Source organism: Camponotus vicinus, unplaced genomic scaffold (assembly GCF_025532165.1).
Source record: "Camponotus vicinus isolate PSW18456_S1 unplaced genomic scaffold, iyCamVici1.0 SCAF_11, whole genome shotgun sequence".
Lineage (NCBI taxonomy): Eukaryota > Metazoa > Arthropoda > Insecta > Hymenoptera > Formicidae > Camponotus > Camponotus vicinus.
In genome coordinates, this window is record NW_028141947.1 from 6,101,978 (window position 1) to 6,124,261 (window position 22,284).

The following is a 22,284-nucleotide window of genomic DNA, read 5'->3' on the forward strand; positions in this document are numbered from 1 at the left end:
TTCCCTCTAATCGGCGCCTCCACTCGCCCGTCTCCTTGCATGCTGAACTCCTTCCTTAAAGTTGGAGCCACCGGATGAAATCCCGTCCGCGTTTCCCATCACGCCCGCGCTTAAACCTAATCTTATTGCTAACAATTAAATATTTATGCCAGGGAGGCGAGTATAACCTCGCCTCCAATAGCCGCTCTCTCCCTAAATTAGGGGAGAACGAGGGCCCAAATTCACTCTCGGTCGGATCTCGCGATCCTTGTGGCGGACCACCAAGTGTCACGTCACAATATATATATATATATATATATATATATATATATATATATATATACAGGGTGTTTCATTTTAATCCGACCAGTCGAATATCTCGAAAACCAAGCCCGGGAGAGAAAAATATTTCAGACAAAAGTTGTTTGGTTTCGAGGGGGTCATAAGATGGTGACAATGATTTGACCTTGAACAGTCATTTGAAGGTCACATAAAGGTCACCTTAAATTTCTTAAATGGAATACCCTATATATTTTTGCACATTCTTGTAGCTGACATCGAGAGCTTTCCAAAACACTATAATTAAGTACCTTTTCGTTAAGTACTTTTTGAGTTATGAGACTTGAAATAATTTCTTAATTTTACATAAACCGTAAAATATCTAGTAAAATATTCATTTTTCGATTATCTTACTTTAATACTTTTACGTACAAAATAATGAGAGGAATCAATTGGTGTAAAGAAAACACATAGTTGTTTTGAAGAAAAAATATGTAATTTGCAATTAACAATTCCATATTTTTTCTTAAAAACAACTATTTGTTTTTTTTACACCAATTGATTCCTCTCATTATTTTGTACGTAAAAGTATTAAGGTAAGATAATCGAAAAATGAATATTTTACAAGATATTTTACGGTTTATGTAAAATTAAGAAATTATTTCAAGCCTCATAACTCAAAAAGTACTTAACGAAAAGGTACTTAATTATAGTGTTTTGGAAAGCTCTCGAGATAAGCTACAAGAATGTGTAAAAATATATAGGGTGTTCCATTTAAAAAAATTGAAGTGACCTACACGTGACCTTCAAATGACTCTCAAGGTCAAATCAATGGTACCATCTTATGGCCCCCTTGAAACCAAACAACTTTTGTCTGAAATATTTTTCTCTCTCGGGCTTGGTTTTCGAGATATTCGACTGGTCGGATTAAAATGAAACACCCTGTATATATTGCGACGCTTTTTATTTTTAATTTTTCAATCCTCCTATGGTGTTGGAGAGGAGGATGTTAAAGGGGGAGCGAAAACGCCGTCAAAAAAACACAAGGCGGATAGAGATACTCGCGCTCGGAGGAACTAAGATGGAGGGTGTTCTCGCGCGAGCCGCGGCGAAGCGAAGGCCGTCTCGAGATCTCGAAGTTGGGCGCCAGATACGGTCTTGCACGTATCAATTCGCAAAATCGTCAGAATAGCGCGAAAAACGTTAGCCTGTTTCGCCACGGGCCGACTAGCTCACCTAACGGTAGAGGGGCAGGGTCCGTTGAAAAGGATATTGACTTATTTGATGCTAGGCGGTCGGTGATTACGAAAATTGACGAACACAACGGGATTTAACGCTCACGACAAACGAACACTCAAATAAATTACGCGAATTTAATAGAAAAGATAATATAACAAATTTATTTAAATAAATGAAATATAATAGAAAAGAATATAAAGTAAAAGAAATAACGAGTTCCAGACAGAAATAATAATAATGACATAAATTAGCGAGACTGAGTTATCGAAATATAACTGTGGCGGACATAATTTCGAAGATTTGAAATAGCGGAACGTACCCCAGAAAATTCTTCGACAGCGGTGATAACAATAATCGAGACTATTAGAAAGCTGTGATATTCCTCGTCCTCCGGGCCCGTTTTTATGGCCGAACTTTGCGAAACCGAACGGCGTTTCGAGATCGTAACAAAAATTTCGATAATCTCATTAGCGACTCAATTTTACCGATCTCTATGCATTATTCTTTCGCTCGCTCATTTAATCGACAGCAATAGGTTCGAAAAGAGGCTTAACATTTGAGCGAGAACAATCCAGCAATCTGCGAAGACGAGAAATTGTCGCTCGCGATGAGCGCGTTCGATTCGATCAATATTCGATAGCCGTCGGACGCCGCTTCACTTCTTCTCGGCGTAACGTTTTTTTTTTTTTCTATGCGAAACCTTCGAATTTCGACACTTTCTTAATTCGCTGAAATTTATTGTACACCGCGACACACTCACACGTACGACAAATACCTCGCAATACACCGATCATACAACAAGCGCAACAAAGACAGCACGACAGTTGCCACGTCACGATACGCACACGATCACGCATTCACATACACGCTAATTACTAACGAAAATCGCCCGAAGATCGATGGGGGGGGATGTCTTACGCGGTTTCGACAACTCTTTTCGACAGCACGGATAGCGAACGCATTCCCCGCGATTTACCGCGCACGTGGTCGATATACGAGAGCCGGTCACTACGCGTTTTACGACACCCCGAATCCCGGAGAGAGACGAACGGTTCCTTATCAGCTACGGCCGACGTTGCGATCGTCCTTGATGCCTCGGTCGCTTGTCTCCGGTCGCCCGAAATACACGAAAATCGCGAACTCAATACAAAGCCCGAGCGACAACGAAACACGAAAATGGCGACGGCGACAGAGCGGCCGGTCCGCGGACAGAATCGCGTACAAATTACCGATAGGCAACCTCACCGATATTCGCTCCCGTGACAGGGGATGATCCTCGGTCTCGTCCTCCCGATCTGGTCTTCGACAACGACACTCGTACGACAACGAACAAAGACTTTAGACAATCGACTTAACGCTGAGAGCGCCCGCACCAGAGTAATTCCCTGGATCTCGCGATCCAGGGTCGATAGTGGCGTCAATTCTGCGCGCAGGGGTGCGCGGATTCGCAGCCAATAGCGCCGTGACACGCGATGTATTACTGCGCCCCGCGACAACGCCGTACCGGGGGCCGGAACGGCCCCGATAATTAAAACGGTCCTTCGTCCTCCGTTCTTGGAGGGTGGCGCCGATCCGGTCCGGTTATTTCGGCTTAAGACAGCTGTTTCTTGGCTGTTTTCCCTCCGTTATTTGCAGGGGGCTAAATCCCCCCGCGACTCTGCGCTGTCCTGACTCTCCGGCGTTGCCTTTGTTCCCGTCTCGAAATCCGTGAGCGCCGTGTCGGTTGTCGCACAAGCATCTCTCTTCTTCCTCTTCCGGTTTCCCTCCGGCGGGTTGCCCGACGTACAAAAATGATACAAAAAAAAATAAGTCAATAAAGGCGCGAAACCTGACAAGAACTCGTCTCTCCGGGGATTTCGATACGGCTCTCGCTATTTCTTTCTGGCGCGGCCGCTCGGCTCGCGCCCCGTAAAGATTTCCGGGGCGGATGGACGCGCGTCGGCACGGCAACGTCACAATATATATATATACATATATATATACATATACATATGGTATAGTATAATATAGTATAGTATAATAATAATAATATAGTATTGTAAGTATAATTATTTATTTTATTTGTGTACATAATAAAACATGTGGTGTGACTTCGTATTTTATCGGTGAAATTGCTATTCTCTTTGGCTTTAAATCGTCATACTCGTACCAGGCTATGTTTGTAAATAATAAGGCTATGTAATGACGTATGCTATCAATATAATTTATTACTCCTCGAAGTATATATTTATTATTATTAAGAGTAATATTTTTCGCGACACTATTTAAATTATAGCTTTTCTTTACGAATCCGGAATTTTTCATATAATTAGTATCCGTCAGGATACTTGTATCTATTATTATTTGTGGCCCGTAATTTTCTGTAATATCACATGTGTTCTTACATTTTCATACATGTATGTTTGGAAATTGTATCATCAATAGCGTTTTGTACATATCCCAATCCTTTATCCAGAAGTACGTCAACATTTATACCTAGTAATATAAATTTTCTATTATTGGAATAGTCACACATTTTGCAGGTTTTAATTCTTTCCAGACTAGGCAAGGGAAAAAATGTATGTTCTGCTAAGTGGGCAGCGTTACACATTGCACTTAATGTGTTAAATTTCCTTGTATATCTCGTTGGCTCGAATAGTGATATACTATTTAAGAAAGGAGCTCTTTCCATATATTCATTTATTGCTATTTTGCCGCGAGATATTATTTTTTCTGCCAATCGTAGAAAATGATCACCGGTACTTTGTATGATACTTTTATATTCGATGCTCATTCCTATCATATGCGCTGTTATATGTAAAAGAAAATCGAAAGCGCACGTATTGCGAATCATGATAGTTTTCCCTTGTAATTTAACGGGTTGACATAAATTGCCGTTTTTCATTATAGGGATGAAAACTGCATCATTCGATTTAACGCTATCTCATTCGGGACATTTGTCTAAATAAATTTTTTTTAGCATTGCCACATTTTTTAATATTTTTATTTGTCAATCCCATCCAGTTTTCTTTATAATTTAGCGAGCATTGACATTACCATTTTGCGATTTTAACGCTAAATGTAGCATCATTAGAAGAAGAATCCGATGAATCAAATATTACAGTCGTTGCGATATCGTGTGAATTTTCATTGTTTCCATTTGAACTATTTTTATATAAATCGTGCATATCTCGACTATTTTCGGAAACGGATGTTGAATTAGAGTTATTAGCCGAATTAGAGAAATCCGAAGTGCGTATGCTTATTTGTTCCTGCTTCGGAGATATTTTGTTTTCTTGTTCCGACGTAGCAGAGGAAATATTTTCTGCAAAATCTAATCGTAATTTGCCATCGAGATAATTTAGATGGCTAATGACAAATTTGTCTACTTTCATCGGAAGACTACCTTTAAAAACTCTTGTTTTATATTCCGCAAAAATAGATTCTACAGAAGATGTAATTTCCATATCATTGTTAAAATAAGGACGCATAAGACCGGTCCACAATGGTAAACTGTTTATTAAATCCTTTATCTTCTTTACAGCTTCTGAATTATAAAAAGCATTGACAACTACCATTTTGCGATTTTAACGCTAAATTATGAGCTTTAGAATATATGTCATTACTCCACATTTGCCAAGAAGATAGTTTCTTCGGAATCAAAATCGTCTAATAATAATTCATCTTCAGTATTATTGAGTTGTTCAGGAGAATGCTCATCTTTAATGCAATTATTAAGAGATTGCAAGCATGTCTCGGCTGATACAGGATTTTTGTCATCCATGTATCCGACATCTTCACTTAAAGCTACTACGAGCAAAGAAAATAAAAGAGAGTGTAACTCTTTCAAAGATTGCATCTTATATGCTTGTGATATGCACCTAAGATAAAATTGTCGTACTTTGTTTGGCAAATTTCGTAAACATTCCCAATTACTCACTATTCTAATAATGTGGCTAACATCTAATCTTAGATACGAAGCAGGCATCACTGTTTCTTTGTTTTTTACAGTAATATCGTAACAATATTGAAAATAATGTTTTAAATCGGCACAATCTAAAAATGCACGCGCTAGTGCCACTAACAATGCGCGACTATAATCAGTCACCACTACGGATGGAACCGTAGCACCTGCTCTACGAATTTCCAGGAGGAAGTATATTAAGAGTGCTACGTCGTGTTAGGTTGACAACATTTGAAATACTGGAATGGCTCGTTTATCCTTTTGAGCAATCATGCATTGATAAAGAAAAACATGAGCAGATTAATTTCCGTCGGGTAATATTAATTTTTTTGCGATACTACCTGTAGCATCCATAGTAAAATACGCATCTTTATTACGATTCATTATTTTATACATAGTTATCTGCTCCTTAGACCAGTACATTATGTAAAAAAGATGCAAATCTATTCCATGTATCGATCCGGATTGTGTATTTAAATATTAGTAAATTATGTATTGCATCATTGCTATTAATATCCACATAATTATCAATTTCATGATGTTTGGCTTTGCGCAGAACATATGACAAATATAAAATGGGAGGATTTTTAATTTGTTCATTACATTATTTTCGTGCGGCCCCCCAAGTATTTAGTAATGTAAAATTAAAATTAGGTTTCTTGAAAATAAATTAGTAAATGCTTACATTTTTATATTTTTATATTTTTATTTCTATAATTTTATATAAATTTTTTATAATAATAATAATGGTTATATATTAATAATTATTATTATAATACGTATTATAATACGTAAACGGTTATGATATCATATTTAAATTTAATCAATTAATGAGAAGGGTGGTGCTGTATTTCATTTACTAGCTTTGTTATATCGGATTTAATAGTTGAAACTTTTATTTTGAGTTCTGACTACGTTTTTCAAACGGTTTCTATATTTATTTTTAAGATAAACAAGAACAGAAAATGATTTTTCGCACAAGTATGTTGTTACAAAAGGCATTAATATCTTCATAGCTTTTTCCGGAAAATCTGCTTGTAAGTGAGCCCAGAAATTTGGAAGAGACTGTTCCTTGAATTGTAATTTTAAAGCACCATCCGTGGATATTTCTATGAGCTTGTCTTCCTCTGCGGCTAACCTAACCTAAGCCCCTTTCGTCCATTCACATTAACTGAAAATGGATCTCTAATCCAGTTTTTACTTGCATTGGGAATAGGAAAATGTTCACGGAAACTATACTGCAAATCTTTCAAATGTCGTGCGATAAGTAATATATCATCCTCGGACAACACTTTGTCGGTGGAACTAAAAAAGTTTGTGAGATTTGAAAATGTCTCATAATTTCGGTTTGATACGCGATTATATCACAATTCCAATTTTTTAATCATTGCTTCGATTTTATCTTCAACTTCAGAAATTGTAATTTTTTCTCCTTGAAGACTTAAGTTGAGCATATTTAAATGAGTGAAGATATCTGACAGATATGCTAATTTTACTAACTAGGAAAATCTGTTAAACTATCGTGAAATTGAAATTGTTGTTCCATGAGAAATAATTTTATTTCGTCTCTCAATTCCCAAACACGAGACGAAACTTTACCTCGTGACAGCCAACGAACTTCACAGTGTAACAAAAGTTGATTATGCTCACTATCCATATCCTTGCAAAGCCGCTCAAAAAGTCTTGAATTTAATGATTTACTTTTTATAAAATTGACAATTTTAACCGATTCATTTAAAATCTGCTTTAATTTTTCTGGAATCTTCTTAATAACTAGAGCTTCCCTATGTATACAGCAATGGTATCAAGTCACCGACGGTATGATTTCCTTAATCCGTACTACAAGTCCAGTAAATCTTCCAGACATTGCTCGTGCCCCCCGTCTGTAGCAATTCCAACGCACTTCAACCAATCTATCTCATGAGATGTTATAAACTCGTTTAAGATGTTAAATATTTATTCAGCTGTAGTGTGTATCAACAAGGAGATGAACAGTAAGTCTTCGAAAATATTTCTCTTGTGCTCATATCTGACGTAGCACAATAAGGTCGCTTTGTTTGTTATGTCTGTACTTTCGTCTAGTTGCAGGGCGAAATAGGGAGACATACGAATTCTTTCTAATAATTGTTCCTTGATATTTGCTGATAAATCGTCAATTCGCTTCTTAACTGTGTCATTTGATAAAGATATTATTGAAAGATTCTTAGCAGCTTTCTTGTTAATCAATGCAGAAACCATGATTTTTGCAGCAGGCAATATAAGTTCTTCAGCTATTGTATGCGGTTTTCCGCTTTTTGCTATTAGGTGAGAAACTTCAAACGAGGCTCTCACAGCATTTTCACTATTACAACCAGTTGCAGTCTTTTCTACCATTGTCTTACTTTTCCGAAACTCTTGCTCTTTACTTTTAAAAAAATCAATGCTCTTTGTGGAATGTTCTTTATGTTTTGTATTAAAATTCTTCGCAATTTTGACGGTTTCATGGCCTCGTTCGATAATATTTCGTAACATAACACGCACTGTGGCAGTTGGTTGTCTTCTGAGCCTATATACGTGAAATCAATTGAGATATTCTTTGCTATATTGGCGGCACTTTTTAAAATTACTGGAAGAAGCCTTATTTTCTTTTGAACAGGATGCATCCTCATCAACATCATTATTATTCTTACGTTTTAAATTCAGCCAGCGATCCATCCTAACAGTCAAAATTTATTGTTACAAAATTCATCGTCCGAGCCATAATATAAAAAATCGCAAATTTATCTTTTCAAATCAAATTTTGACTGCTGGTTATTTACATAAAAAATACTATGTGCATTAAAAATATTCTAAAATAATCTAGTGTTTTTAATATTAGACCTAAAAATTAGATCTAGAAGTTAATAGAATAGTTATTAGAAATTTAAAAATTTAGAAAAGTTATTAAAAGTTAATAGAAATCTTATCCTGTTTTCTTTGAACTTGAAAATTTACTTTTAATTTTTTTGTGAACGCTTTTATTTTATATTGCGTTTAAATTTTAAAAATTGTTTGATAATTAATAAAAATATCACCAATTATGTGACATGTTCTTATGTAAATAATTCACAGTCAAAATTTCACTTGAACTGGAGATGAAATTTTCATTTTAGAATAAATCTTCGGAAGAATCCGCACTTACTTTAATTTAATGTTATTAAAAAACAGCACAAATCAGTTTTTTGTCAAAACGCAACTAAAATTATGAGAAACTTTATTCTGTAATTATCCGATTTAAAATATTTTTATTACATGTATTTCTTTCACTTTTATAATCTACTCATACGCAGTAATGCAAGAGAAAAGTGATACGCGACTAACGGACTACAATCAAGGACTGCTTATCTTATGGCATGCGTTTAAGTGCGCGCAGCCAAGTGCCGCTCGACCAAACGCATACAAACGCGTGACGTAAACAGTCCCCGTACTCCATGTTATTGTTTTCGCATTACTGCCCATATGATGATTATACACAAGTTCGTAAACTTTGTGTTTTCTTTGCCATTTTTTAAAATCCTTTTTTTTTCGCGGACCCCCTGTGAAGACATCGCGGACCTCAGATTAAGAACCGCTGTTATAAAGTATATTACTTATTATTTCATTATTTTAAATAATTTACATTACCAAAATTATAACGTTTTATTTCAATTTAATATAATTGAATATAAACAAAATACAAAAAATTAAAAATAAAAAAAATAAGAAAAAGTAAAAAAAATTACAAAAACATTAAGTACAAAAGAAAACTAAAAAAGGAACTATATTGCGCTGTGTCGCGCGTATTGGAAATACCGATACGGTTTTCTAGTGATCGACAAAGATAGCGCGCTACGCAATGACAGATGCAGACGAGGATTCAATGATTACGCCGTAGGGCGTCGCGATCGTCGTCATCAAGATGAATCAGTCGTCGCGAGACGAAGACGATCGTAGAGGGGAGAGAGATAAGAGAAGGCAAGACGCCGACGACGACGAACGACACACGATGACGGATATCGATAGACGCGAAAAAACTGCGAGAGAGATAGCGAGAACGCGCGCGTCGATTCGCAAGAAACACAGAGCGTTGAAGACCGGTGTCTAATCGTGCAGTGTCCAATCGTGCAGTGTCCAATCGTGCAATGTCTAATCGTGCAGTGTCCAATCGTGCAGTGTCTAATCGTTCCGTGTCCAATATTACGTGTCCAATCGTTACATGTCCAAAAGTGTCATTCCTGTGGACGCAATCAAGCGCGTCCGGTCCCTCACGGAGGTTGCTGTGAAGAATGGCGAGGTGGCGCTGGTGATCACTCGATATCTATTTAACTCCCTGTCATGGGGTGATGTAGGGGACGTCCTCAAACCATGGCGTCTCCCGCTACCTTGTGGAGATAATTCAAGATTATTTCCGGGACAGGGAGCTGGAGTTCGTCGACTGCGACGGGCTCCAGTGTCGGAGAGGGATCTACCTTGTAGGGTCCAGCAGAGGTCAGTATTAGGCCCCTTGCTGTGGGGACCTTGCCTACAACAGAGTACTCTCCTTTCCTCTTCCTCGGGGCTGTCACTCGATCTGCTATGCAGATGACACATTAGTGGTAGATGCCGGGGATAGTTGGGGGGGGGGGCGTTGCGGCCAACGCCGAGGTGGCAGTGGCATGTGTGATGCAGAAGATTACCAGTATGAGTCTCAAAGTGGCGGCGCAGAAAACGGAGGCGCTATTCTTCTATAGCCGCGCCTCCGGAAAGCCGCCACCGACCCATATCCAAGTAAGCGAAACTTCCATCTTGGTGGGAGACCTACTTAAATACCTCGGTCTTCTATTGGATGGCAAGTGGAGCTTTGGGCACCATTTTGAAGCCTTAGCGGAAAAGATGGCGGCCGTGCTTGGTGGTCTCTTTCCAAACATTGGAGGTCTAGACGGCAGGGTTCGCCGCATTTACATAGACACCGTTAACTCGGCGGCTCTCTATGGAGCCCCTCTGTAGACAGATAAGCTGGCGGCCTCACGGCGCGCAAAAACACTGCTGCGCCGCGTTCAGCGTAAAATGGCCTATAGAACGGTGTCCCGTGCGGCAGCCTCAATAACGGTGAGCTGGCCTCCACTGGAGTGGAGGCACCTCGCTCAAATGTATAAATACATATACAAGCGAGAGCGAGAACTCCGGGGAATGACTGGCACACCCCTGGTACCGCAGGTCAAGAAAGCTGTCCGGATCCACGCCCAGCGGTCCATGATCGAGAGGTGGAATGCCCACCTCTACGGCCCGAACACTCGGGTCAAGGGACCGTCGGGGCCATTCGGCCCTGTCTCGAGGAATGGCTGGGCGAGGTCACCTTCCGAATGACGCAGGTATTCACAGACCATGGATGTTTCGGCAAGTACCTGCGTCGAATTGGGAAGGAGCGCACCATGCCACCACTACACGGAGGAAGCGGACACGGCGCAGCATAGGCCGTATATAGCCTGGCCGAGTGCCCGGCCAGCGAAAAGCAGCGCCGTGTCCTCATTGATGTGGTGTGGACCTCTTGCTGTCGACCTTAATCACTAAGATGGTCGGCAGCGCTGAGGCATGGACCGCCTCCTGCGAAACAGTTATGTTGTAGAAAGAGGCGACGGAAAGAATTCGCCGGCAGCAGCCGAAGCTGCCGCCAACAATAGCAGCGACGAGGAGGAGGAGAAGGAGAACAGTCTCCTCTCCCTCCGCCAAGGAGACCTATCAAGAAAAGAAGGGGAAGTGAGTCCCGATTGCGCACATTCCCGATCGGACACAGTCCCGATCGGACACAGACCCGATCAGACACAGTCCCGATCGGACACAGACCCGATCGGACACAGTCCCGATCGGACACAAACCCAATCGGATATGAAATTATATAATAACAGACGTCGTTTCGCACTGAAAACACAGGGCAATGTAGGTTGAACTTCGCTTCGTGTGGAAAGTTGCAAATCCTTGTGCAGTCATATAATAATAGATCTCGTTTCGCATTAAAAGCACAGTGTTCGATCGGGTCGTCCAGAAAAAAATAGGTATGTATGTGGGAGGAGGTCGGACGTGTCTTTACGCCTATTTGATCAACGAGCGACAGAATCCATCCGCGACAACGGCATTGACGCATATCCTGTGGAGAAAGCATTCACACACTTTTCAGCCTAATGAATAATTGCTAGAAAACAATATTCGCAGACTAGAAAAATATGTGAGGCGCAAGTGGCTGGATCGGGAATCGAACCCGTCTTTCGCTTTCCGGGCAACTGCTCTAGACCACTGAACTATCCAGACCTCACACTTAATGCTGCTTTTTAACCTTTAGAGGGCCGGGATTTGAGATCTTAAAACTTCCTTTGAAAATGGCTCAAACTTGTGTCTTATATCATGGGTTTATATACAAAGTTCCGATCATGGGTTGAGCCGATATATCGGCTTTCTGGCTCGCTAGGGTAAGGAAAAATTTTTGAATTTTCAATTTTGCAAAAAAGGCTTGTATAAGGGCTTTCGGAGTTGCTGAATACAACGGCAATGCCAAATTTCGAAAATTTTCACTCCTAACCTCATTATTATCCCGAAAAATGTGAAAAATTCAAATATCACAACTCTCCTTCAGCGTTACCCGGAGCTAACGACGCAGACGTAGAGAGTTTATGTAGCTCCTTTATTTTTTGTTTTTTTTTTGCAGTTTTTTTTAATTTTTTTTATTTTAATTTTTTTATTTTAATTTTTTAAATTTTTTTAAAATTTTACTAAAAATTTTTCGTTTTTTTAAAATTTTTAAATTATTTCCAATTTATTTCACATATTTATAAAGCATTTTTCATGGTAATGTACCTTTCGTATGATAAATCTCAAAACAGGATGTTATACGTAGAGCATGATGGCGAACATTGCATTCATAAGAGGTTCGACGCCTAGTACCGGTCATAGCACATAATTTACAATTAAGCTGCATTTTTTTTTATTGAGCTTCGTCACAAATTTGCTTAGGAAAGTGACGACCAGTCAATGTGTATGTATTTGCATGTATGTGTGTATTTGGGTCTGTTCTTTTCAGCTGCACTGCTGCACTAGTGCAATTAGAGTGAAAGAAAGTATGTTTGTCTCTTTCTAACTTATTGCACTAGTGCAGCAGTGCAGCTGAAAAGAACAGACCCTTTGTGTGTATAAAAGTGTGTCTGCGTGTGTAAATGTGTGTTCATGTATGCTAGAATGCTTGTATGTCTTACATCTATGAGAAAATAATTTTCAGTTAGAGCCGATATATCGGCTCTAACTGAAAATTATTTTCTCATAGATGTAAGACAGACGTTTTCCGGCCTTCTAAAGATTAACACAGTGATATGCGTCTCCAGAGCGATATTGGTATCTCACTCGATGGATGCAATGCCGATTGCCACGGAGGATCCCTGAAAAGTCGCTCGCTGACAAAATAAGTGCCGGTGGAGATATTCGCGTGCATGCTGGCTTCCGACTGGCCTTCCGTATGAAACGGCACCGACGAGCACAACGCCGTAGAGTGACCACATCCCCCAAGATCCCTCTAGTATATACTAAAATCCCCACTGTACCAAATAGCAGTGGCGGATGGACCCTAAGATAGGGCCGGGGCAAGCCTCCAGAAAAAGATAGGGATGTATGTGGGAGGAGGTCGGACGTGTCTTTACGCCCGTCTGTGTCCGATCGGGTCTGTGTTAGGGATGGGCGATACACTCAAAAGTATCGATACAAGATATCGATATGTATCAAAAATCCAAATATCGATACACTTAAAATATCAGATAAAATATATCGATACTCGCAATATCGATACATTCTAGATGTCTGTAAAACTATTTAACGTAATCGTAAAGAATTATAACAAAATTTTATATTTATTATAGATTTATTTTTAAAATAAAAAGACAAAGCACCCGTACAAATGATAAACATATTTTAGTCATATCATTTTTTACATTCTCCACTCTTCAAGTGACAGAGAATTTAAAAAAAGTAGTTGCTGCAAGTGTAAACTACTAAGTTTGTTTCTATAGTCAATCATTATATTGCCTGCTCTCGAAAAAAGACGTTCTGACGGAACAGAGGTAGCCATTACAGTTAAATATCTCTTTGCAATTTTCGATAATGGGGATTGTGGATAATAATTCCAAAAAGTGATAGGAATAACATTCATTTCAACAACTTCCTGATGCAGATAATAGCGTAGTTCTTCGGGCATCTCATTTTGATCTTGAATTTCAAACTTTTTAGATTTATTATAGTTTACAACTGTTTCATGAAACGACCAAAAATTATTAACATCACAATCTAATATTTGTGAATGCTTATCTTGTTTTGCAGACTGTACATTACTTTCGTACATAGAATTTAATGTTCTTATCAGTTTCTTAAGCGCATTTGAATATGCCAGATGGTTCTCAAAATGAAGCTTTTTAAATCGAGGATCCAAGAGAGTAGCGCTAGTCAATATATATATTTGCTCAATGTTCTCAAACCTTTTGGAGAATTCTTCATACAAAAGTTTCTTAAGGCGTGCTCCTGATTCTGTAGTCGTTGTTAATACATTCAATTTATTTTTGATAGTTTTTATTACCGGGATAACTTTGCTTCCAGTGAAATACTTCTCTTTTGAAACAATTTGTGTAGCTTCATAGAATGGTTCCAATAGTTGAATAAATTCTTTAACAATCTTCAATTCAGCAGCAGTTAACATTTCTGGCCCACTGTCCATAAGTAAAAGAATCACCGATATTTTATCAGCCAATTCGACGAATCTTGTTAGCATTTCATAACAAGAATTCCAGCGCGTGTCTACACTTTGTATAAGTTTTAAATCTAATTCAAGCCTAAGCTTATCAGCAGCAACTACTGATTTTTTAAAGAATTTTACAATACTTTTTATTTTAGTAATTAAAGGACTGACGCTTTCATCATTTTCGATGATTTTTGAAGGAACTAGATTGAGCAAATGTGCAAAGCATGGTAAATGCTTGTCAGCTCCAAATGAATCTATTATAGCCTTCTTGATATTAGCTGCACTATCTGAAACTACAGCTACGACGCTTTCTTTTTTTATATTCCATTGTGAAATAAGATCTAACAATTTTTCTCTTAAGTAATCTGCTGTATGTCTGTCCGTTAATTCTTCCACGTCAATTGTAACACTCCTATCCTCTTCATTGACTAAATAATGGGCTGTTAAACCTAAAAAACTTTTTGTATTGCTAGATTCTGTCCATACATCAGTCGTTAAACATATATCGTGGACTTCACGAAGTTCTTCTTTTACAAGAGTTGACAAACCATCATATCTTTCTTCTATTAATCTTGTGACAGTTCTTCGACTCGGAACTTTATATAAAGGTGCTACTTTACGCATTAATACTAAAAACCCTTCACTTTCTACCAGATCAAACGGTAAATTATTTTTAGCGATGAAAAATAAAATTCCATTAATAATTTCGTTGGCTTTTACTCCTCCATCTATATTAAAAAAATAAATAAAAATATTTTATAATTTAGATATCAAAAGTATTTTTTATATTTCGAGTAAACTAAATAAAATAAAAAGACCTTAACAATAAAGAAAGTTAATTATTTTGTACTAATAAAATTGTCACTTTTTAGAAAACTTATAAAAGTAGAATAAAAAAATTACTTAATTAAAATTGTATATTTCTTGGTTAACTTTTATTTCTTTAATAAACAAGTTTGTAAATAGAATTATTTAATTATTAAATTTTTAAAAATTTGGTGTTTTAATAACCTAAAAAAATTTTTTATATTTATATTTATATTGTAAAATTACCTTGGAAAGATTTCTGATTAGTGAAAGCTACATCCAATTTCATTTGTTTATTTGAAACTGTTCTTATTTTTTCCAAATTAACTTTTGCTGTTGATAAATTGAATGAATCACTTGATCCTGATGGAGACATTTGATCATAATCATTATAATTATTATTCTGTTCAGATCTACAATCCATTTTTTGTTTCGAGTTTTTTTTAGGTTTCTCCAGATTAAGTATTTTTACTTCAGGGTGATTGCGTTGTATATGAAAATTCAGATTTGTGGTATTACCATATGTTTTTACTTCCACTCCACAAAGTTTGCACCTGGATGTAATATCACCCTTCACAAAATGTTTCCAAATGTCACTTGTTGGTGGCACTGAAACATGGAAAAGTGTGATCAATAATATAGCAAAATTTCAATAAAAGTGATAAATTAAAATTTGTTATTTAAAGTATACATTCAAACTAGAAGCAAATGTTAATTTTAATAAGATTTTTTTTCAATGCAAAGCAAATACAATTAAGTGCCAGAAACAAAAAGTATATAATTATGAATAAATAAAAATAAATAAATAAATTTAATGACTATCTATAAAAAAATTTTCAAATATGAATTTATTTTGTAATTTAGTTTGATCTTTGCACTTAGAATGTGAAAAAATCATTACAAAATTAATGGCTTATGCTGCTCTACTAAAAGAATATAATGATCAGAATATGAGGAAAGTTATATGAAGTAATGTGGATGGAATAATCAATGTACATACTTTTTATGCATCTTTCGAGACTGATTACTGAAACTGGACGTTCGAGGTTTGAGGTTAGAAAAATTCTTACAATAAACTGTAAAAATTTAAACTGTAAAAATCAACAAAAATATTATAAAATATATATTGCTTTTAAATGAAATGTTAGGGCGAATTCACACTTTGGTAGAAAAGCAGAAGCCAATTAGAATTCGCGTCGATAAGTTTACCATCGAATTTACTGCCTTGTAAGCTTACTACTAGTGCGAGTTTCTGATTGGCTAATGCTTTTCTGTCAAGATATAAATTTGCCCTTAGGCCTGTTCTACATACTGTTCTATAATATGTCGCAGTCATATGACGAAACACAAACGATAATCCAATGAGAAGAACTTGCTTTTGAAAAGAAATTTTCTGAAAATGATTAGTATCGAAACCCGATATTGGTAGGCTAGGTATCGATACATACAAATATCGGAACCATAGAATATCAATACAAAATATCGATATTTGGTATCAAAACACAAGTGTATCGATATCGTATCGCCCATCCCTAGTCTGTGTCCGATCGGGACTGTGCTCGATCGGGACTGTGCTCGATCGGGTCTGTGTCCAATCGGGTCTGTGTCCGATCGGGAATATGCGCAATTGGGACGATCCCAGAAGGGGGAGGGGCCTCGCCCAGCGTGGCTGCTATAGGTTAGGAGGGGTCACGGCCCCTCCTAAGTTCTGCGCATAGCGCAGTCGTTTTGCTTAGCTGGGGGAGCTTGCCCCCCCGACGGATCCGTTTTGGTTTCGTTGGGGGGGACTTGCTCCCCCAGCAGGAGACAACGCGCCCATCGCTGACGCGGCGGCCGCGGGTTTCCCGCAGGACCTGGTCGCTGTGAGCGGGGGCTCACAGTGACCAAGGTAAGGTCCTCGAGGAAGGTGGGTGGGCGGCGCGGCCGCGTCCGCCCATGAACTGGTAGGAGGGGAGAGCAGTATCGCTCTTCCCGGGAAGGAGGCCCGGCGGCAAGTCTAAAGTCGTCGGGTCGTAAGCGCGGAGGGGAACACAGCCGCGGATGCCGAAGGATTGCTAAGCGAGTTCCGGGTCTCCGCCTGCCCCTCCACTGCGCGGAAGGCTATCTCAGGGGTTTTAGTTGGTAGACCGGTCAACCTGCCAACGCTTGGCAAGGCTGGGAGTCCAACATAACCCTCGCCTCTCCCCCGGGAGCGAGGGTGTTCATAAAGGATTTCCCCTGAGTTACCAAAAAAAGGGGGGCTTTGTCTCCACCACCAAGTAGGTGAGGCCAAGGAGGGGATGCCCAAGCGGGAGTTTAATCCGTTACGGCTACCCCCCCACATCACATCACACATTCCCCTCCTAATAAACGGGACGGCAAGGCGAGGAGGAGGGACAACCAACGCCCTCTCCCTCTTCCCTTAAATCCATGAATATGGGTGCGTGTAATGCCGGGATTTCTGAAAGAGAGACCAATAGAGAGAAAGAAAGGGGAGGGTCCGAGAACCCTTCCCTATAGGGAGAGCGTCCAATTGCTCCTCGTCAATTGGGGGCAATGAGGTGTATTCTCTTGCGACTCAGTCACCGTGGGGTGGGGACCTCCGGCAGCTATACAGGGTGGCTGAAAATTTTTCGCACATCCGAAGTGTGAAGGTAGATTGGCTCAAATTAAAAGAAAGGTCCTCTACTGTTTTGCGATATTTGCAATAATTAATGAAAAATTAATTGAAGAAGATCGGCCAATGCGCGTGGCTAGAAGTGTGCGGCGGCGAAGGCGGTCTCACTGTAACATAATGGCGGCGCGCGACGAAGCGGTGATTGAGGAAGGGAGGAGCGATGAGTGTGTAGGCAACTTCAATAAGTTATATCTCGTTCGAATTTTAATATACATAGGTTTGATTAAAGTAAGTCAGTTTCTGTATCAGAACCAAAAAGTCTCCTAATAAGAGATACTAGCTGATACTAATATGAGATACTGTCTCATATTAGGTAAACTTAGTTTTATTTTTATTAACACCAATAATATAATAATAATAGAAAAAAAGAGAGAGAGAGAAAAGAGAAATAATAATAATGTAATAACCTATTATTCCCGCGTGACAGATTACGTCTAACCTATTGGGCCTGTTTTTTTTAGCTGCACTGCTGCACTAGTGCAATTAGTTAGAGTGAAAGAAAGTATGTTTGTCTCTTTCCAACTTATTGCACTAGTGCAGCAGTGCAGCTAATAAAAAGAACAGACCCATTATCACTTCTTAAGTCCACTTGTAAGTTACTAATATTCCCTATACGGATGCTTAGAACGAATCTCATTGGTGAATCATTTTTGCTTCTTAGATTCACTCGCAGCCAATGAGAGAACGTATAGACGAAATAATATTGTTTTTTCGCTTTTTATTAATAGAATAAATAACGATAATTATATACTTGAAACCTTCCTTGATTAAAAAGAAACTGATGTGCAAAAGATGATATCGATCTACGTTATAGTTATCGAGAATACGGCGGACAATCAATCCGAGCTCGGTGAAACGCATACTCCCTCCGTTTTTTTGCCAACCGTAGATTGGCAGCAGTCGGGAGTAAAAATAAAAGACATAGATAAAAATTAATGTTTTTATTATTACCAGTCATAATTTTAAACCTTTTACAGTGTTATATCTTCAGAACCAACAATAAAATTTAAAAAAATATAGCTTTAATTATATTATTTATTAGACTTATATTTATAAACTCTTGTATCAAAATGTCAAAAAATATGAAGGAAAGTACTTATACCTTAAATCAAACAAAAAGTGTCCTTAGAAAAGAAAAATAAAATAAAAAACATCTTTAAATTTTAACTAGAGATCACATTTCAGTCGCATTAGGTAGGTAATCACAACCATCATTGAGTTTGTAACTTAGAAGCTACTATCACTAATAATTATTATGCTCGTAATACCTATACCTAATAATAAATTGCTTTCAATTATTTAAGCATAAAAAACATAAAAAGGTATTTCCAGTAAAAGGCTCGCCACAATCTTCGTGTGCCCATTTAGAACAAGCTTGACATTTTGCCCATTTTTCTCCTTTTTTATCTTGGGAAAATCTTCCGCCGCAATAAGGGCATTCAGCATCATTTGATTCGTCTTCTACTGCTATCTGCAAGAATTGGTTCTTCATCTAAGTCAAAACTGTCGGATTGTATCTGTCTCTTTCTCTTTATAACACTCTTTCGCTTTTTGTTCATTCGTTTCTTCCCTTTAACTGCTGTTGTTTGTTTTGGAACCTTTTTATTTTCTTTTTCTTTCTTCTTTTCTGTAGATTCATTTCGTTGTATTCTGGGGACGGGTGTGATAGTGAATGGTGACACAAACCTCAATTCATTCATTGCACCTTTTGAGGTATCTGCTACTTCAGTATCACCCCTTGCCCCCATCTCTTGAGTTTCGTTAGGTTTGGGCACAGCAGAAACGACCTCTACAGGTACTGTCAATAGTACCCGTCAATAGAAATATCGTTTCGTGTTTCTGGTTGCTCTTGTTAAGTCAATTGCTCGTTTCCTTGGCGTTCTTCTAGCTGGCCATTATCAATCAATTGCTCATCTCTTTGGTGCTCGTCTCTTTCCAGTTGGTCATTGACAATCAAGTCTTCGTCTCTTTGATCGTTAAAAATAGAAAAGTCATCTTCAGTAAATATGTGGCGATTGCAAGGGAAAAGGCCAGTTTTTCGGAAACTATTTACAGAATTTGACATCGTTGCAGCTTTTTCATAGGCTGCTCCAAAAAGCTTGCATACATATTTGTTGCTTAAAGTCCGTCCAGGATTATTTCGTAACCAATTCTCTATTTCGTGGGCGTAGTATGTTTTAAGCGGCTTCATAAACCCAATGTCCATCGGCTGCATTCTGTGGGTGCAATGTGGAGGCAGACAAACCACTATCACATGGTTTTCTCGAGCCATTTCAATCATATCAATATTTCTGGTGTGAGTGTAGTGACCATCTAATACTAAGACAATAGGGTCCTCTTCACTAGGCTTTGTAAATTTAATGAAGTGTTGAAACCATCTGGTAAAAAGATATGACTGTATCCATCCAGAAGGATGACATCCTGCAATTGAGCCTGGCGGAGCACCATCCATCAAATCTTGAGCCAAGTTTTTACGTGGAAAAATTATCATTGGTGGAACGAAGTTCCCACAAGCGTTCATACATGTCACGATGGTTATTAGTTTTTCTCTTTCTAATGATGTCAGGGTCCCTACCTGCTTCTTCCCTTTAACGCTTATAATTTTAGATTGCTTGTGTTGGACCACTGTTATCCCCGTCTCGTCTACATTATATACCCTGTATGGTGAATATTTAATTTTCTCCATTTCCGGCTCATATATGTCAAAAAATGAATTGACAGCCTCTGGATTAAGTCCTTTTATTCTTGCTGCCGAAGTAGCTTGTGGTGTCCTAATGGATAATTCAGGATGTCTATGCAAAAATGCACGAAGCCACTTCAGCAGATTCCTTACTCAAGCTGTCCCCCTCGAAGTCAAGCAACTTTTATTTGAAACATTTTGTTGTACATTCAAAAAGAAAAAAGTTATTGGGGTGGGTAACTTAAAATGGCTCACCCTGTATATATATCTGTTAACATACATTTTCCTTTTAACAATTAAAATCAAATTGATTATTTTAAATTTAATTATATATACATTAAAAATAAAAGAATAAGAAACGTGAAAAACTATATTAATTGTAATACAAATTATAAAATTGAAATAATTCTTTATATAGTATGTACACTAAAGTGATATATAATGTTATTTCATTAAAATAATTTTTTATTATTTAAAAATAGCACTTGTAAAAATTTTTAACATATTTCTTATTTCAGACAATTCTTAACTTACCAAATACCAAAAGAAATAAACATTATGATAAATAAAAAATTATATTTATCTAAATATAATTATCTATACATATATGTATAACTTTTAATTAAAAAATATTTATATTTAGTTTTTATATCTTTTTTCATATTCTTATATAATATGATTATTATTATAAATACATTTTTATTATTTTTATTATACAGGGTGAGTCAAAAGTATGTTTTAAAAATTTGTGAGCGTGTTCCTGGATAAAAAGGAAGAACAAATGTTCATATGAACATATGGTCGCAAATGCTTTGTTGTCGAGATAATGGACGAGATAAATCAGCAGTATCAAATAATGCTTTATTTGAACGTTTACAATTTTGTTATTGTTGTTTGTTTTTTTCGTTCAAATACCTCTTGAATGATGAGCGGTGTTTATCGATTGTAAATTTTCTGCTGATTGTTTGGCTGAATTTTGCTGATTTTCAGCCAATCTTAAATTGTCTTCAGATACATCTGCAAAGAAAAGATCAAATTAATTATTTGATTCTTAAATAAATATTGTAACTATTATAAATGTTTAAAAAATTATATTGCTAAAAAATTTATTTTCTATTAAAAAACGTCAAAAATTTAGTAAATCAATATATTTATTTATATTTGTTTACCTTTTGTAATAAACACCTGGGCAGATTGTTTTTGATGTTGCTTTTTCAAAATTTGAATCAATATTTTTTCATATATATCTAAAAAACATTAAATAAAAAGTTATATATTTATAATTTTTAATTATTAACTTTTAAGTATTAACATTAAAAATTTAATTAGATATTAAATATTTAATATTAATATTAATTTACCTTTTGTATTATCAGGTTGCACACATTTTTGCTGTTTTTCAGTCAATCTTAAATGATCTTCAGCTGTATCTGTAAAGAAAACATCAAATTAATTGATTGTTAAATAAATATTGTAGCTATTATAAATTTGTTAAAAAAATATCTAAAAAACATTAAATAAAAAGTTATATAGTGTTAACATTAAACATTTAATTAAATATTAATATTAATATTAATTTACCTTTTGTATGATCAGGTTGGACACATTTTCGTTTCAATTCCTGCGCTTCTATTTGTTGCGCTGCTTTAAGGATAAATATATCTTCTTCAGTAATATCTGAAAAACATTAAATAAAGATTTAAATTTTAATTATTTAAGCAATTAATATCAGTATCTATATTGATTATTCTTATATTAATATATTGATTATATTGACTATTTACCTTTTTTATTTGTGAGTTGCTTTTGCATTTCTTCTTGGTTTTCAATTGATTCTTGATCTAAAAAAAAACAAAGTTAATCAAAAATGATATTTTATTTAAATAAATATATTTTATTTACTTACTTGTTTTATTTTTTATCCGTTGGTAAGTTTTAAGTATTGAGCTATGCAA

The 22,284-nt window shown here is 36.9% G+C and overlaps 3 protein-coding genes across 3 annotated transcripts; 1 reads left to right on the forward strand and 2 right to left on the reverse strand.

The window, feature by feature from the left end:
• The first annotated feature begins 10,117 nt into the window (after positions 1-10,117).
• On the forward strand, positions 10,118-10,890 carry LOC145962236 (uncharacterized). Its single transcript, XM_083083200.1, has 2 exons — positions 10,118-10,349; positions 10,634-10,890. The coding sequence occupies exons 1-2, from the start codon at positions 10,118-10,120 to the stop codon at positions 10,888-10,890; spliced, it is 489 nt and encodes a 162-aa protein (XP_082939326.1).
• A 2,492-nt stretch (positions 10,891-13,382) lies between these two features.
• On the reverse strand, positions 13,383-16,329 carry LOC145962237 (E3 SUMO-protein ligase ZBED1-like). The gene is made up of 3 exons (XM_083083201.1): positions 16,203-16,329; positions 15,240-15,602; positions 13,383-14,914 (listed from the first exon to the last, which is right to left on the reverse strand). The coding sequence occupies exons 1-3, from the start codon at positions 16,327-16,329 to the stop codon at positions 13,383-13,385; spliced, it is 2,022 nt and encodes a 673-aa protein (XP_082939327.1).
• A 3,172-nt stretch (positions 16,330-19,501) lies between these two features.
• LOC145962238 (uncharacterized) lies at positions 19,502-20,335 on the reverse strand. Its single transcript, XM_083083202.1, has one exon. The coding sequence runs from the start codon at positions 20,333-20,335 to the stop codon at positions 19,502-19,504; it is 834 nt and encodes a 277-aa protein (XP_082939328.1).
• Between the last annotated feature and the right edge of the window lie 1,949 nt (positions 20,336-22,284).